This window comes from Ursus arctos, unplaced genomic scaffold, assembly GCF_023065955.2.
Source record: "Ursus arctos isolate Adak ecotype North America unplaced genomic scaffold, UrsArc2.0 scaffold_29, whole genome shotgun sequence".
NCBI lineage: Eukaryota > Metazoa > Chordata > Mammalia > Carnivora > Ursidae > Ursus > Ursus arctos.
The window spans coordinates 28759589-28776546 of record NW_026622974.1 but is presented as its reverse complement, the minus strand read 5'-3'; the positions used below and the strand labels follow the sequence as shown (position 1 = coordinate 28776546).

At 37.3% G+C, this 16958-nt stretch overlaps 1 protein-coding gene across 3 annotated transcripts in view; it reads left to right on the top strand.

Moving 5' to 3' along the window:
* The window catches only part of COL12A1 (collagen type XII alpha 1 chain), a 114602-nt gene that overhangs the window by 29564 nt on the left and 68080 nt on the right, over positions 1-16958 (top strand). For 2 of the 3 annotated variants that reach the window (XM_057304041.1, XM_057304042.1), the window contains exons 14-21: positions 5572-5844; positions 11155-11421; positions 11885-12077; positions 12954-13075; positions 14845-14994; positions 15076-15195; positions 15289-15453; positions 15982-16128. In XM_057304041.1, coding sequence (XP_057160024.1) covers positions 5572-5844; positions 11155-11421; positions 11885-12077; positions 12954-13075; positions 14845-14994; positions 15076-15195; positions 15289-15453; positions 15982-16128 — 1437 coding nt within the window. The remainder of the gene's footprint in view (positions 1-5571; positions 5845-11154; positions 11422-11884; positions 12078-12953; positions 13076-14844; positions 14995-15075; positions 15196-15288; positions 15454-15981; positions 16129-16958) is intronic. The other variant, XM_057304043.1, reaches the window with a different exon arrangement.

Here is a 16958-nt window from a genome sequence, read left to right as displayed (position 1 = left end):
ACTTTTAGTTGTCACTGTTAGTGTGTAGAGAGAGGAAAACCTGCTCTTATAAACCTTGAAATGAATAATGCCCATTTTAATTCTGAGATTTACCACAAATGAATGAAAATTTCAGTTTGGGAATAACATGGTTCTTTTTGTTTTTGACTATTGGTTTTTGGCTATGGAAAAGATGACTTTTCAAAAATTTCCTTTGTTTCAGTTGCTATAGCAACCTGCCAATGTCTTAGACCCGGACAGCTTCCTGTACATCAAACCAAGTTCACTCAGCTGACATTTTGTTACAGTGAGGTTTTTAGCACATCACAGGAATTCCTCTGCATGATGTTGAGTAACATGGGGCCTCTCCAAGACAGACTAAATAAGGTCTCTGTTTCCCTAGATTTACTGCTATCGCATAATTTGAAAAAATCATACATTCTGGGTATAACAACGCTGAGGTTTCCAGGGAATTTTAGCACAGTTACCAAACAGCAATTCATATTTCCTTTCCTGTGCATTAATGGCTCATCGGAGAAATATCTAAATCACACTGGAGACATAACAATTATGGAAGAAATCTCATACAGGCTTTGAGGTTGAAGGGTGATTTAATTGTTAAAGAGGTTTTCAAGAACTATGTATTGCTTAATGTAGTTGTTGCTTATCAATAGTGAACTTTGTACTTTGGAATGGTGGCTCTGATTCACTGGGGTTGTAAATCAAGTGTGTTTCCACATAAACGTGGAAGCAGGTTTTCTGTATTCTGCTGTGGAAAATTGGATGACTTTTGAGCTGAGCTCTAACGGAAAAGACAAATTGATTTAGAAGAGGATTTACATTACATTTTCAATTTAACTTCTATTTTTGAAAGTGGTATGTGAAACTCAATGAAAGCCGACTGGAACAATTTATACAGTTTCATTTCATTATGATTAATTTTTCAGTTATCATCATTGGCTAATTTGTGTTATAATTGTATTTGAATTGGATGATGATTTGCTTTTCAGAAAGCAAATGGAAAAGGGCTAAGGAAACGTAGGAAAGTTACTTAAATGAGGCATTAGTTCTTTGGCCTTGTATGTGGAAAAAAGTGGAAATCAACCCCTTGTGGATGTTCAGATCATGAGAAATGCACCTGTCTAAATTACTTCCCACAGTAGTAGCTCAGAGATGCATGCAAGCAGGCATGAGAAAAATGCCTTTTGAATATACCTAAATATGGTTTATAGTCAGAGCAGAAATGCTGAGTATCAAAATTTCAAAAAACTGATAAATTTTGTGTGTTTAAACGTATGACAGAAAAGGATGCTATTCCTTATAACTATACTGGTACCATACTGGGGAGAATAGGTAACTGGGAAAACTATTGAGAAGGATAAAGTTGAAGGCACACCATCATTATAGAAGAGGACTTATTTGAAAAGACTGCCAGAAATTCTCTTACCAGAAATAAAAGTAATATAGAAAGCATAGTCATATACCCCAGAACAGCAGAAAACAGGTACCGTGAGATTAAATATTATTGAAAACAATGCCACTTACGTGAAATCCTGAACAAACTGAAACATCATAAAAAAAACATTTATAAGTCTTGGGGCAGAGCAAAAGAGGAACTTGAGGAAGTTGGAAGCCTTTGCTAGAGCAGAAGTGGATCCAGGTTCTGGGTAGCATAGTGACAAAGGGGCAAAAAGACTACTGGATTTGGTTCCTATTCACTGGACCTGTCTATGGCTTCCCCTGTTGAGATACAGTAATGCCTCCTGCAGAAAGGCTATAGGCTTGTCTTCTGACATCTTTCCTTTCTTCTTCCTCTCTCTTTCCTTTTCCTTCCCAGATTCACTAAAAAGAGACTCCCAAACCCAATCTAAGCAAACCAGGCCAAATAATCTCTTCCTGTGTTATGGATGTTCAAAGTTCCTTAGATTGAGGACAAAACCTACAATTCAGTATTTTAACCCAAAGCAAATGCCTGGCTAGATAACACTTGAATTGAACTTCATTCACAGGAGAATGTGATCAACTCTTGAATAAGAAGCATGTGTTGAGAGCCATTTCCTTTTGAAACAGGATGAAGGGAAGGAGAGAGCAGTGAACATCCCATGTGTGTTATGGGATGGAAAGGATGTGATGAGAAGATCTGATCAACTTCTCAGTTCTCTGAGGGTCAGCCTTGAGACAGTCTACTACCTAGAGGCCAATTTGTCATGTGTGGTCATAAATCCACACAATGTATAAACCAACAGATCGTCCCATACGGCGTCCCTGGGCCCAACGAGTTTGATCAGTTTTGCCCTCACCACAACCGTCTTTATTTTGAAGGAGCCTCATTTCAGAGTGAAAGCAAGCATGAGGGTTTCTTCCTGCACTGACCAACCACATCTTCCAAATAAATGCCTCCCTAAGGCCTCAGAGAGAAATAGCAGAAAGAAGGGGAAAGAAAGAAATTAGAAAAGAATAAAGAATTGTAGGGGACTAAGAATAAAGAATTGTAGGGGAAGGAGAATAACAGAGATTTTTTAAAAAAGATTTCATTTATTTATTTGTCAGAGAGACAGCACAAGCAGGCGGAGCGCCAGCCAAAGGGATAAGCAGCTCCCCACTGAGCAAGGAGCTGGACATGGGACTTGATCCAGGGACTCTGGGATCATGACCTGAGCCAAAGACAGATGCTTAACAGACTGAGCCACCCAGGAGTCCCAAGAATAATAGAGATTTAAAAGATTTTTTTAGGAAGTATCAGTGCTTAGGCGTATCTCCAGATATTCCAATTTAAATGATTTGGGCAGGGCCCACTCTTTGGCACCCCCGGTGATTCTGTGTATCCTATCAAATCTGGTCCCTTTATTTTGCCCCAGGGCCCTAGGAGGTGACAGCCTGCTGGTGGTCTGCCTGCTCAGCCGGTTGCACACCAGGTCTTAAGACCAGCTTGGCCACTTCACAGCCTGCCAATTTTATCACAGGGTACAATTCAGTTGCTTCATTTTTTGTAATCCAATATTTGTCCAAGCCAAGATTCCATTTAAAAAATATTTTTTAAAGGGTTATAGGTCTGATAAAATTTACTTGTCATGAATACATCATATTCTCAAAATTCTTGGGTGTAATGCAGCAGCTAGAATACCAAACCCTCCAGCTTTTTTGAGAAAAATAGTTTATCGATGTGTTTGACAATGGTATAAACTTAATATTTAGGAATATTCTTATCAAACCGACTGACTGACATATAAGAAGCTTATTGAAGAAGTTTATCTTTTCAATCTTGGCCTCTGGATGGAGGTGCCTTTCTTCTTTCTTTGGATTCCATATTTCTTTGTTACTAACATGGAATGTTGAATGTCAGTGTCTGTAGATAACACCTTTGGGTGTCACAGGCAGATTGTATAATTTTTTGAGGATAGCTTTCTGTAATTGAGAATTTACTCAGTGCTTATTGGAATTAGCGTTGTCATGCCATTAATTAGAATTTAAGAATATTTTTTAGCTAGTATTACATTTGTACTTTAAAAAAGTGCTTTTACTGACTCTTTTTGGGACACTGATAAACCTTGCAAAGGTCTTTATTGCAATTTCACTAGTATTTTGTTCCAGCTTTACAGGTTCTGAGAGTGTTAAAACAGTTGATTAAAATCCATGGGAATGCATGCCTAGTGAACTAGGCTCCTTTTGTTTGTAGCCCAGAAATATCTTTGTGAATGTATTTTTGCTTCAACCACAATTCTTTTCCTATTATTTTCTCACAGTGGAATCATTAGCCTGTGTTTGTGAGATTGATGTCTGTTGTCATGGTAATAAATAATGTCGCAAACTCAGTGCTGTACAAAGTAGGGAGGAAAACGGGCTGAGAAACACAACCTTGGAGCAGATGAGAAGCTGAAATTATTGTTTGTAAACTACTCCAGTGTTAATTTGGAAGATAATTCCCACAGTCTAGCTAATTTACTCGTCTTATACTTTTTTGGAATGTCATCAATGCCATTTTTAGCTCATTTAAGTTCATTCACTTTCAAGTACAACGATTTTACAATGGCTGCAATTCCTAACTGCAATTTAGGCAATTTAGAAGGGGCCCATGTGAAAAAAAGGTGTACATCAAGCAAAGGAAACATGTGCTGCACATTTAAATCTTAGAGACCAGTTGCTGGGATATCAATGATCTAAACAAAATAAGACATAAAAAACAACAACTAAACTAGATCAAAGGATCTAGTGGGCATTTAAGTAGCCAGTACAGTAAAAGAAGGCCTTCAAGTAAGAATTAGCCTGAAGTACTGAGGGAACAAAGTCAGTATGTTCTTGAAAAATAAGTATTCTTGGTTTCAGTGAAATATGTAGCTAATTTCCCTCCAGAGATGAGATGTCCTGTCAGCAGTTACAGTTATTTATAATGGAGTTCGAATTTTCCATTTGTGCTTGGGGTATGGTAGGATGCCCAGCTCCTGTTTTATTTATTTTTCCCTTTAAATTCTACAATATGATAGGTTTCTGTCTACCCAGATTTCTTTTCTTTTTCTTTTCTTTTTTTTTACTTATTGTTATCTTTACTCTTTGTGTTGAAATTTAGTTGTTTAATTATGAGTATTTTTAAGGTATTCATTTTTACTCTTTGATTCAAGTAAAGTAATAGTCTTCAAAAATCTTGTAACGGCATTATATATCATTTGCTTGAATTTACAACAATTACTAGTGAAATGTATGCTGTAGAAGCAGATAGTTTTATATTTATGTCATGCTGTGGCATAAACCCTAGTAAAGTTAGCCAATATAAAGTGACCTGTATATTTATCTTACATTTAAATTATGGAAAGTGAGGGTTTTATTGGAAGACATCTGTGCTTCCTATTAAGTTGAGGTTTCCATATTTTTCCATTTGGGTTGTATTTTTTTTTTTTTTGAATTGAAAGAGCCAAAATTTAGTAGCAGACATTTTCGATCAGCTAGAACAAGTGGTGTGTTTTATTTTGATGACTAATTGCTTTTGAGTTTTCCAGAAGAATTGGTGGTTTTTAGTTTCATTAGAGTTAAGCTATATTGGAAGTTTGCACTTCTGCTTTTAAATTGCATGAGCAAAGAGAGTTTTCACCAAAAAATGATGCTGGAATTAATTTTTGCAAGTGATATGAAATTGTGGAAGTTATCAAAGGTCATATATTGAAACTGAGCTTATTTAAATTACATCAGAGGAAAAAAGATGGTAAAGAAATAAAGATCTTTGTGAACAATGGGCTATGTCATAAAGCAGACTGACATAGGGTAAAATTTGGGGATTTCGGTGCCTTTTTTTCCCTTGGAGAACACATTTGTAGGCACGTACTCTTTCATGTTTGGATGGCATCCTTGTCCTGAAGGGCCTTACAACCTGACTGAACATGTGGGTGCCAGGGTGATAGGTGGGAATCAGAAAGATCCTAAAGTTTTATTCCATCAATCTGCTCCACTGACAGAACAGGACAGACAGCTCAGGAAGAAGAAATGGGCAACTTTAGACAAACTGAGTTTGAATCCAGCAAGTTAGAATGTCCACCAGGATGAAGGAATATTTACATATCTAGTAGACATTGAAAAATCATTCCCCTGTAATTTTTATTCTAGAACGTGGTTCACCTACGGATTTCGTTACTAAAGATATCACTGACACATCAATTGGGGCGTATTGGACATCTGCTCCAGGAATGGTTCGAGGTTACAGGGTCTCATGGAAATCGCTTTATGATGATATTGAGACTGGAGAGAAAAGTCTTCCCGGAGATGCAATTCACACTGTGATAGAAAATCTGCAGCCAGAGACCAAATACAAGGTTTCAGTCTTTGCAGTTTACAGCAGTGGAGAAGGAGAACCTTTAAATGGAGAAGCCACAACTGAATGTAGGTAACATCACGAGTGTGTTTCGCTGTGTGTTGGGGCTGCCTAATAGCCATCAGCTCAAGTGACAGTTGAATCGCTTGCTTTTATTTTTTGTTATATGATAAATGGGGATGAAAAATTAAGACCTTTAAAGACTATGGTTTAAATTCAGGTTGGTTTAGTTCCCTTTGTATAAAAATTATATCACATTTTGAAATATTGAATCCCATCCAACTACCTGTATTTGTCTCTGTCTTTTTTTCCTGATAGGATGGTCAGCTAGATAAGAAACTCAACTAGTGAAAAGTTCAGAGCCATGGAGACAAAGAGAAGGAAGGCCCATTTATAGTTGTATGACTTTGGGCAAATGACTTAACCTTCTTTGAGTCTCTGTTTCCTTATCTGTAGATTGCAGTCTCAGAGTCGTCTTGAGGGTTAAATGAAATAACAGTGTGCAGAGCACCAGGAAGAGTGCCTAGCCACTTAGAGTTGCTTGATACATGAGAGTGGCTGTTGAGACTGATTATTATATACCCAAGACCAATCCTAGAGACTTGACTTTATCCCTCTTGTATTTGGTAAGGTTACATCGAAAGTCCCCTCAATTTTCTGGTGGCTCAGATTTACCTCAATGTCATTAATATTCTTTCTGGTGAATAATTTTGAATGAAAAAATAAATTTTGAATTTATTATCAGCTGGTTGGTGAAAAATGCACCAACATCCCTTAATTCTCTTCCCTAAGAAGCCGTTTATTCCTATTAAGCATAGGCATTTCTAAGCATTTATAGGAGAAAAGTTTATTCCTTTTGTTCTGGGAGGGTTTTAGGAAAAGGGGAAAGCATGGGCTATTCTTGCATTTCCTTTTATTAGAAAGAAATGGAGGGATTGAGGGATTTTTCTGGTAGAGGAGGGGAGAGGAAAGTGCCATGAGCAATTTCAGATAAGCCCCATATCCTGATTTTCAGTTGTCCTTAAATTAAAGTCTTTTCGTCTGAGTTGTCTGAAGAACTCATCTCTCTTTTTAATCACTGGCAAACTCAGTAGGATGTATCTAAGTTTAAATTTGTGTCAAAATTTACCAGATTAAAAAAAGTCAAAGTCCTTTTTGGAAATTTAAATATGTGAAAAGCCCTTTTCTCAGATATTCACATGATTGGTTTCCATGGTAGTAAATGAAATCTCGTGTCTGAATATATTGGTTGATGTAATTTAAGAATCTGGCAGAAATTCATCTCTATTTCTGGCAGAGATTTATTTGTTGTAAAGAGAAATCATGATATAAACTAGGCCAGATATGACACATATAGCTAAATTTATCTGTAGGAGTAAAGATACAATTCATGTGGTTGAGCAATTATGAAAGTATATTATTTAAAGGGAAGATTTTTCAAAAATTCTCCTCCATTGTGTCTTCTTCCAAAAAGACCGGGTCTTCAGATATTTATTTGGGATTGAAAATCTCCACAGGGGATATGTTTTAGCCAAAAGCAAATATGTTAGTAGAAATCCTAAATAAACTTTCATCTCTAAGAAGCTGAGACTCTAAGAAATTGTCAGTATTTCTTGGCTAATTGATTGATTTAAAGGTAAGTGAACAGAAAGGCCTCTTTTTTTTTTTTAAAGATTTATTTATTTATTTATTTATTTATTTGACAGAGATAGAGACAGCCAGCGAGAGAGGGAACACAAGCAGGGGGAGTGGGAGAGGAAGAAGCAGGCTCTTAGTGGAGGAGCCTGACGTGGGGCTCGATCCTGGAACGCCGGGATCGCGCCCTGAGCCACAGGCAGATGCTTAACGACTGCGCCACCCAGGCGCCCCCAGAAAGGCCTCTTTTGAACTAGAAACAGACTAGGCAGGAATGAAATGTACATTTTTTTTCGAGTTTTATTTTTGTGCAAACTGCTCAAACATCTAAGCAGATAAGAGAGAAGGCAAGAAACTTCCTTTGCGCTACTACCATTTTGTTGAATTTTATTTTGCTTTCTTTGTGGGAAGTAAAGCAGTTTATAAAGTGCTTGAGAAATCTGAGTCAGATGTGGTGTTTAGGTACTGGATGAATCCTAAAGTACGGATAACTGGGCAGAGTCACTAGGTCATGCTCTTAGAGTTTCTTCTAGATTTCCAAGGGGACATTTTGGAAGTATTTTCAGGATTGCTTTTACCTAAAATTCAGCAATATGGTATGCGGACTGTTGATACAATGAAAACCATGGATTGCGGCTAGAAAGCCAGCAGATGGGAACCTTTCTATTGGACCTCGAGTCTATGGCAGCTGGTTTAGCAGAGGTGCAGTGGGTGTTGGAAAGCATCTCGTGAGAGTTTCCAAAATGTGAAAAGAACTTACGATGTGACTGTTGAAGCATTTTATAGCGTGTAGCGTATCTATCAGTGAAGTGAAAAATCTTGCTTTTTACTCATGGGATGCCAATGTAGCTTTTTATTTCTCCCTAAAATCCAAAGTTTTCCATTAAAACTAGGGTAAGATATGTTGTACCGTATGCTTACATTGCTGCTTTTAAGATTTTCTTTTTAGCACTGATTTGAAGCAATTTGCTTCTGATGTGCTTGTTGTAGCTTTTTTCATGCTTCTTGTGCTTGGGGTTCACTGAGCTTCTTGGATCTGTGCGTTTATAGTTTTATAAAATTTGAAAATCTGTAGATCATTATTTTTTCAAATACTTTATTTATTATACACCCACTCTCTTTAGGTACTCCAATTATACATGTATGTTAGTCTATTTGAACCTATCACACAGCATACTATTGTGCTGTTCAGTTTTTCAATCCTTGTGTTTCATTTAAGATAGTTTCCATTATCATGTTAACAGTTTCACTAAGGTTTCTTTTTGCAATTTTGAATCTGCTGTCAATACCATCCTGTGTATCTTTCATCTCAGACATTGTATTTTCCATCTCTAGAGGTTCGGTTTGAGTCTTTAATTTTATATGTTCTGTGTCTTTACTTAACATGCCTACTATTTCTTCTGCTATTATCAACATCTGGAATATAGTTGTAATAGCTGTTTTACTGTCCTTTTTGAAGAATTATGTCCTATATGTCATTTCTGGTTCTGTTTCTACATATTTGATTTTTCTTCTTATGGGGTGGTGTCTTATCTCCAACTGCCATAACAAAACACCATGTACTAATGGCTTAAGCAACAGAAATTTATTTTCTCACATTTCTAGAGTTGGAAGTCCAAGATCAAACTTCTGGCAGAATTTGATTTCTGGTGAGAACTCTGCTCCTGACTTGCAGATGGCCATCTTCTCGCTATGTCCTCACATGGCCTTTTCTCCTCTCTGCATGTGGGTGGAGGAGGGGGAGGGGACGAGAGCATGCTCTGGTGTCTCCTTTTCATTTTATGAGGATTTCAACCCCATCAGATTTAGTACTGTACTCTTATGACCTTATTTAATCCTGATTACCTCCCTAAGGTCCCATTGCCAAATACTATTGCATTAGAGGTTAAGGCTTTAACAAATGAATTTTGAGGAGACACAATCATTCAGTCTATAACATAAGTCATATTTTTTTCCTTCGTTGCATGCCTGGTAATTTTTATTAGATGCCAGACTTTGCGAATTTTACTTTGCTGGGTGCCAGATATTTTTACATTCTTATAAATATCCTTAAGCTTTGCTCTGGGATTCAGTCAAGTTACTTGGAAGTAGTTTAATTTTTCTCAGGCTTTCATTTAAGTTGTGTTAGAACTAGAGCAGAGGATCCTTTAGTTTAGGGATAACTTTGCCCCATTAGTGGGGCATTACTGGGGACCTGCATGAACTCTAGGAAATAATTGTTCCTTCTGCTCCTTTTGGGTGGTTCTTTCTCTAGTTTTGGGTAGTTTCCTCATACATATGCACTGATTAGTACCGGGCTGAGAACTCCAGGAGGACCTCTTGCAGATTTTTGGAGCTTTTCCCTCTGTTACACCATCTCTTCTTCAGTACTCTGCTCTGCAATTCTAGATGCCTTGGACTCCCCTGACTCACAGAACCATCTCCTCAATTAAGTGAGATCACCAGGCTCCATCTGGTTTCTCTCTTGCTGAACTGGAGCTGGAAATTCTCTCTAAGCAATAAGCCAGGACAATTGTAAATCTCACTCTCATTCCTTTCTGTCTCTCAGGGATCACTGTCCTATATGGCCTAATGTCCTATGTTTGAAAAATGTTGTTCAATGTATACATTTAGTTTATTCAGATTTTTTAGTTGTTCAAGTTGTCCTTGCCTATTTGAACATGAAAATTCCTCATAGGATTAAGAAGCGTTCTTTGCAACATTTCCTTCAGTTTAGTGTCTTTGTATAGAAAATGCTTATGACCTTTGCATGTTAAGATTATTGAACCGAGGGGCGCCTGGGTGGCTCAGTCATTAAGCGTCTGCCTTTGGCTCAGGGCGTGATCCCAGAGTCCTGGGATCGAGCCCCGCATCGGGCTCCTCTGCCGGGAGCCTGCTTCTTCCTCTCCCACTCCCCCTGCTTGTGTTCCCTCTCTTGCCGGCTGTCTCTCTCTCTCTCAAATAAATAAATAAAATCTTTAAGAAAAAAAAAGATTATTGAACTGAGTGAAATAATCTTGCTTATAAACTCTATGTGAGAGAAAAGAGATGTGTGTTGGCTCTTCGTGGATGTGGGATGATCTGTTTCTGATACAATTATTGATAATTGTGAGATATTAGTAAACATTATTTAACAAATAATATTGATTATATATTTATGAAACACTTTTTATATAAAGCATTTCCTAAAGCACTCAGTGTTATACCAATGTATCTTTAGGGCCCTTGAGATATATTTATGTGTTAGAGTTTCCTATTCTCTTGTGTTCATAGTTTTACATGTCCGTGGCAGTCAGAAAGAATAGTGTTAACGATAGTCAACTCTGGCTAGTCATTTATCGACTGTATCTTTTTCTGAAAAGACCCAAGTAGTATTTCTGACCCTAAATTCATGATTTTTAGTATTCCCCACAGCATGATTGCCACAGGAATTATTTACAGCTGGAGATATAATAAAAATTCTAAAAGCTCATCTCCGGAAATGGATGTTTTTTTTACTAAAGTCTCTAGAATGCAAAAGGAAATCCGTGCAATAAAAACTTCCATTTTTTAGTTATTAGCTAGATAAAGAGAAAACATCTTACCATGATCTCACCGAGATTAGGTTCACGCGCCATCATGAATCGATGAGAGATCGTAATGCTAAGCAAGAGCACAGTACACATATTTAAGAAACCACAGTTTCTTTTCACATAAATGGGAAAGTAGACATGTGTATTTTCTTTCAACATAGTATACACTGTAATCTTCCTTTTATCTCACAGTATCTCAGGATTCAAAAATCTTGAAAGTGGATGAAGAAACGGAAAACACAATGAGAGTTACCTGGAAACCGGCCCCCGGGAAAGTCATCAACTACCGGGTTGTGTATCGCCCCCGTGGGGGTGGGAGACAAATGGTTGCCAAAGTGCCACCCACAGTCACCTCAACAGTGTTAAAGCGACTTCAACCCCAGACGACATACGACATCACAGTTCTCCCAATGTATAAGACAGGAGAAGGAAAGCTCAGGCAAGGATCAGGAACGACAGGTATAAAATAACTAATTTTTTTGGGGGGGAAGAGGGTAATATTTTAAAGGAAGGCTTTCATGCATCTACTTTATTTGTAAATGTCTAAAATTAATTCTGTAATAAGTTAAATTGTAATAATTAGATAAGATGCCTAATTAGCATTCTGTTTTTACCACTCTAGTTCCTGGTAAAGTGATTCTACATATTAATGTTCTAATGTTAATCTAATCTTCTCAATTGTGAGAATTATTTCTATGTCCACTTGGGTAGCACTTCGTGATCAGGGTTTTTATTGGGTATTCTATCTGGTGCTGCCTGACTTAACCCTATTTATAAATATAAAATTTGAAGTGTGATGTATGTGATGATTCCCATGTTTATCGCTTAGATATTTCTAATTCAATTTCTTATTGCAGAGGAGAATAAAAAACCCAAAGCTTAGTCTTATGGATAATATTTTAAGATCTCTTTATCCTTACAGCTTCTCGATTTAAGTCGCCCAGAAACCTCAAAACATCGGACCCAACCATGTCAAGCTTCCGAGTGACTTGGGAGCCTGCTCCTGGGGAAGTAAAGGGTTATAAAGTCACGTTCCACCCCACAGGGGATGACAGAAGACTGGGGGAGTTAGTGGTTGGACCATATGACAATACAGTTGTTTTGGAGGAACTTAGGTAGGAATGAACTGTATTCAGTTTTTGTTAAAAGATTGAATAATTTATGGAAATTAGTAGGCCTTCCACAGATAATCACTTATGTGTCTGTTTGCTAGCAGAGGGTTTAGAATCAGCAGAAGTTGTTCTCTTATTCTTGGACTTGCTGAAGTTGAGGTTAGGATTCAGAGGCTAGCAGAAGTTTTTGTAATGTTTTAATGATTTCTGTTATTAAGTGATCAGGAATGGCATTTTTTCAGTAACATCCTGCTTTTTAAAAATTAATGTCCATATTATACGATTTCACCAAAGGCAGCTTGTCCTAGCCAGACCCGTGGAAGCATGGGGGTTCTTGTGCCTTCTGGAAAGGCCCAGGTGACTCACGCTGAGATGCTGAGTATGAATCCCCTTCCAGGGTGGGCCATGGGACAGAGAAGCAGGACTTTGTTGTTGGTGCCAGCTGGCAGGATTTGGGGCAGGGTGGGCTGATTAAAGGTCTCGCTTGAGGCTGTGCAGTGGAAAACAAGGAAGTTTGAGTTCGAACAGCACCCTACATTCATTACAGTAGGAAGAATGGACTACTGTGGATTGCCTTTTGGGAAATTTGTTTGTCTCAATCATTCATTCAACAATATTGAAATCTGTATAAACGCTCACTATTTACTTTTATCGGATTAGACAGGATGAAATGTACTGAGCCCACTATGTGCCAGGCACTTTATGTTACCTTGCAAATGCAACATTAAAATTATTTTCTTAAAGCCCATTGCTTAGAAGCAGTATGTTATAATGTGCTTTAAGTGAATGTTTGTAAATCAAGATGAATGTCTTTAATAAAGCCAAACATGCTACCACTTGAGCCAGTATACATACAGACTATATATTTTAACATTTCAGGGCAGGTACCACCTATAAAGTAAATGTTTTTGGAATGTTTGATGGAGGAGAGAGTTCGCCACTTGTTGGACAAGAAATGACAACCCTTTCTGACACAACTGTAATGCCGATTTTATCCTCTGGTAAGAAATTGAGTTACATTGCCCTAGGAAATCTTAATATTATGAAACCATTTCAAATGTGAACTGTTAGGTTAATCACACAGTGAAAAGCAGCTATAAACATTTTATATTAAAATGTATTTAAATAATTTATATGCCTAAAAACATATCTTCAAACATCCAGCTAAGCATGTCTTCTACAGTATTTTTTTAAGGCCTGTTTTGTCAACATTGCATTGGTTACGTAGTACTATATTATTTAAAAGATGAGTTTTTGCAGTGGGTAGGTAATATAAATTTTCTCTCCTTTTGATGACTAAAATGCAATTTTATTTTGTTAATGTAGTTGCAAAAATGATTTACTTGGGCTGAGCAAGTAGAGTTGGGTTATATAAGTAGGTGGACAGCCATGACTTGGGAAGCAACATGGTAAAATAAACCTTTAGATTTTCCTGCTCTTGCCACAATTATAGCTTCGATGTGCACGATGCTAGTTCTGAACATTCTTAGAGGTGGAAGAGCTGGATAGAATTTACTTCCCAATATTTTCCAGCATTTGATAAAAAAGAGTAGATCTGGGCGGGTAGGGGAAGGCTTGCAAAGGCTTAGGTGTTTGGAGTAGTATCTGGGAGTCCTCGGCCCTGATGGAGTGTACTGTGCACGAAGGACACCTTTGTAGTGTGATAAACATCATTTAATTTTTCTCAATGAGCTTTTTAAAACAATATAAAGATCAGATGCTAAGATGGCAAGAAGTTGGGAAAGTCATGGCTGGTAATGTAAGCTCTCAGAAAAGGGCATTTAAAAAATATGGATGTGGATAAAATAAAGTGTCAAATCCTGTTTTGCATGAATGCTCTGTTGTTTCTGTTATGATGATATTAACTGACTTATATTTTTATTTTGTAGCTTGTGCACTGAGGATATTGGGATTTTTCTCTCTTTCCAAAGCACCCTAGCTTTGTATCAGTGTTTGTCCTTGTTGTCTCTACAGCTCTCAATTTGTATATTTGTTTGCATACTTCTTCTAAGCTGTCTCCCTTCTTTCTTGGTTTTTTAAATGTGCAGACTTCACCATCTGTATATACCTGATTGTTATACATAGTAGATGATAAAGTTAAGCAGCTAACAACTCAATAATATAATAGCTATCAGGTTTTAAAACAAGGTATCTTTATTTCAAAAAGGCCTAATTTTAAGAGTCATGTGTCTAGTCCTTCATGATATATGTAATAATTACCCAGAAGCTTAGTTATTTTAGAAGATGTTTTTAGCTCAGTAAAACCTTTCTTAGCTCACACATTTTATCAGTTCATTTCATACTTGTCTGCTAATGACCATTACAGCTTATGGAAAAATGCAGCATCTAATCTTTAGATCACATTAAAATTTTATTAAAATTATGAATGCCTTATAGTTAGATGGCTGTACATTCTCATTCATTTATTTCAGCTCTTGGGTTTGTAAGCCCATTCACATTTACAATGATGGTTTAATTTAAGTCTCCAGGGCCTACGACTGTGGCCAGGAAATATAGTCAAAGATGAAGGGAAGACTTGCCATAGAAATAATCATTGGAGGAATTGGTGATTCTCATGAATGTTATTTGAGGTTAATAAATCATTTGGACATATGTTCAGAGTCTTGACCTCCAAGTCACAAAGCTAAGCTACAGAACTGAAGGCAGCTAGGCAACACTGAGCATCCAGGGATGGCAGAGGCATGGCTAGGAAGTAACCCTGCTAAGAATTTGCTCCTGACCTTGTCCTGTCTCATGATTGCCATGTCAGGAATGGAGTGTCTCACCAGAGCAGAAGCAGACATTGTGTTGCTGGTGGATGGATCATGGAGCATTGGCCGGGCAAATTTTAGAACCGTGAGGAGTTTCATCTCTCGCATTGTGGAAATCTTTGATATTGGTCCCAAAAGAGTACAGATTGGTAGGTCTGGCAATATTGAAGACCTTTAGACATTTTAATCATGCTCTTTTATATATGCTAATGCCACTGATGTTATTTTAGCCCTTGCTCAGTATAGTGGGGACCCCAGAACAGAGTGGCAGCTAAATGCTCACAGAGACAAGAAGAGCTTGTTGCAAGCTGTGGCAAACTTACCATACAAAGGAGGCAATACTCTCACAGGTGAGTAAGGATGATGCGGTGTGCTTTTAGCTTTTGTTTTTGGTCAGAACTGGTGGCTGAGTAATCACGTGACTGGTTCTCTTTTAAACATAGGCATGGCTTTGAATTTCATTCGTCAACAGAACTTCAAGACCCAAGCTGGTATGAGGCCTCGAGCTCGAAAAATTGGTGTTCTCATCACGGATGGAAAATCACAAGATGATGTTGAGGCACCTTCAAAGAAACTCAAGGATGAGGGTGTGGAGCTGTTTGCTATTGGTAAGCACTCAAAAGGCTAGCGGTGCCCTGGGGGTTACAAAAGCTGAGGATATTTTTGTAGCTAAAAATAGTTTTTGAAGCACAAAAAACAAACAAACGTATTTTCCCTATCACATAATTTATCAAAATGATATGCCAAGAAGTTAACTAGTTTTCTTCTTTTCCCCTCATAATGGGACAGAAGTACATGGCTTCTTAGAAGAAAGTAATGGATCAAGAGGACAAATGTGCTATTAATAGGATTCAGGAAAATTCCTGTTTGGTTTTCCATGGCACCATGTTTATTTTTGATAGCCATTATTTTACTTTGCAGAAAAAACACTCAACAGACTTTTTGGTGGGAAATTGGTGCTAGAAGCTTTTAGAAGAAGCTAATTCAGAATAGCCTTTAGTTTATATTATTTTTTCTTTGTTTCTATTTTGTAACTATAGATAATCATTTTATTATTGAGGAAAATCACATGTATGTTCTACTTAACATTGAAAATTCAAATGCTTTTAATTTGAATATGTCCTTTTTTCCCCAAGGTATTAAAAATGCTGATGAAGATGAATTAAAGATGATTGCAACAGATCCTGATGACACCCATGCATACAACGTGGCAGATTTTGAGTCACTCTCTAAGATCGTAGATGACCTCACCATCAACTTGTGTAACAGCGTCAAAGGTCCAGGTAAGATTAGCCAAGGGTTTCTCACCCTTAGCACTGTTGATATTTGGGGCAGATCATAATTTTTGGGATGGGGGAAGGGAACACTTAGTGTCTTGGGAAATGTTTAGCAGCATCCCTTGGCTCTGCCCACTGGATGTTGGTGGCATACCCTGAGTTGGGACAACTAAAAATATCTTCAAATGTTGCCAAATGTCTGCTGGGGAAAATAATGCCCTCAGTTGAGAATCATTAGTTTAGTCCCTGATTTTTTCTCTGATTTGTTTCTGATGGCAGTAAACTAGAAATGGCTTTAGCTTATTTGAAGATAAACAAATAATGTGGTAGAAATCGTTCATATGCTTTGGGTACCGAGTACGTACTTATTTGACTTTTTCTTCTTGAGTTTTTCTCTCCAAACATTTACAGATTTTCTTTTTGGATTTTGAACAACAGACTGACCTTTTCCCTGGAGAAATAAACGAGCCAGGAAGCCAGAATTGTAGGCTTCTGGCTCTGGATTAGCTGAGAGAGTTGTAGTTTTATTTAGTTGGAGAGGACTTTGAGTGGGGATGAAAACATCTTTTATCTGTTTTCCTTTACTTTTTTTAAAAAAAAACTATGTAATAGTTGCATTCATTCTAGTTTCCCAGACAGTAAAATTGCTTGATAATTTTGTAGGCTTGATTATGACCCAACTATAATAAAGGTTAGAGTACTAAGAATGGAAATGCTTTCCCCAGCTTTACAAAGACAGTTGAGTTTTTATGAGATTGATTGCCATGCCAATGAAGTCATTGGATTAATTCTCCTTAATATAGTATAATATAATATACTATAATAAAATATATAAT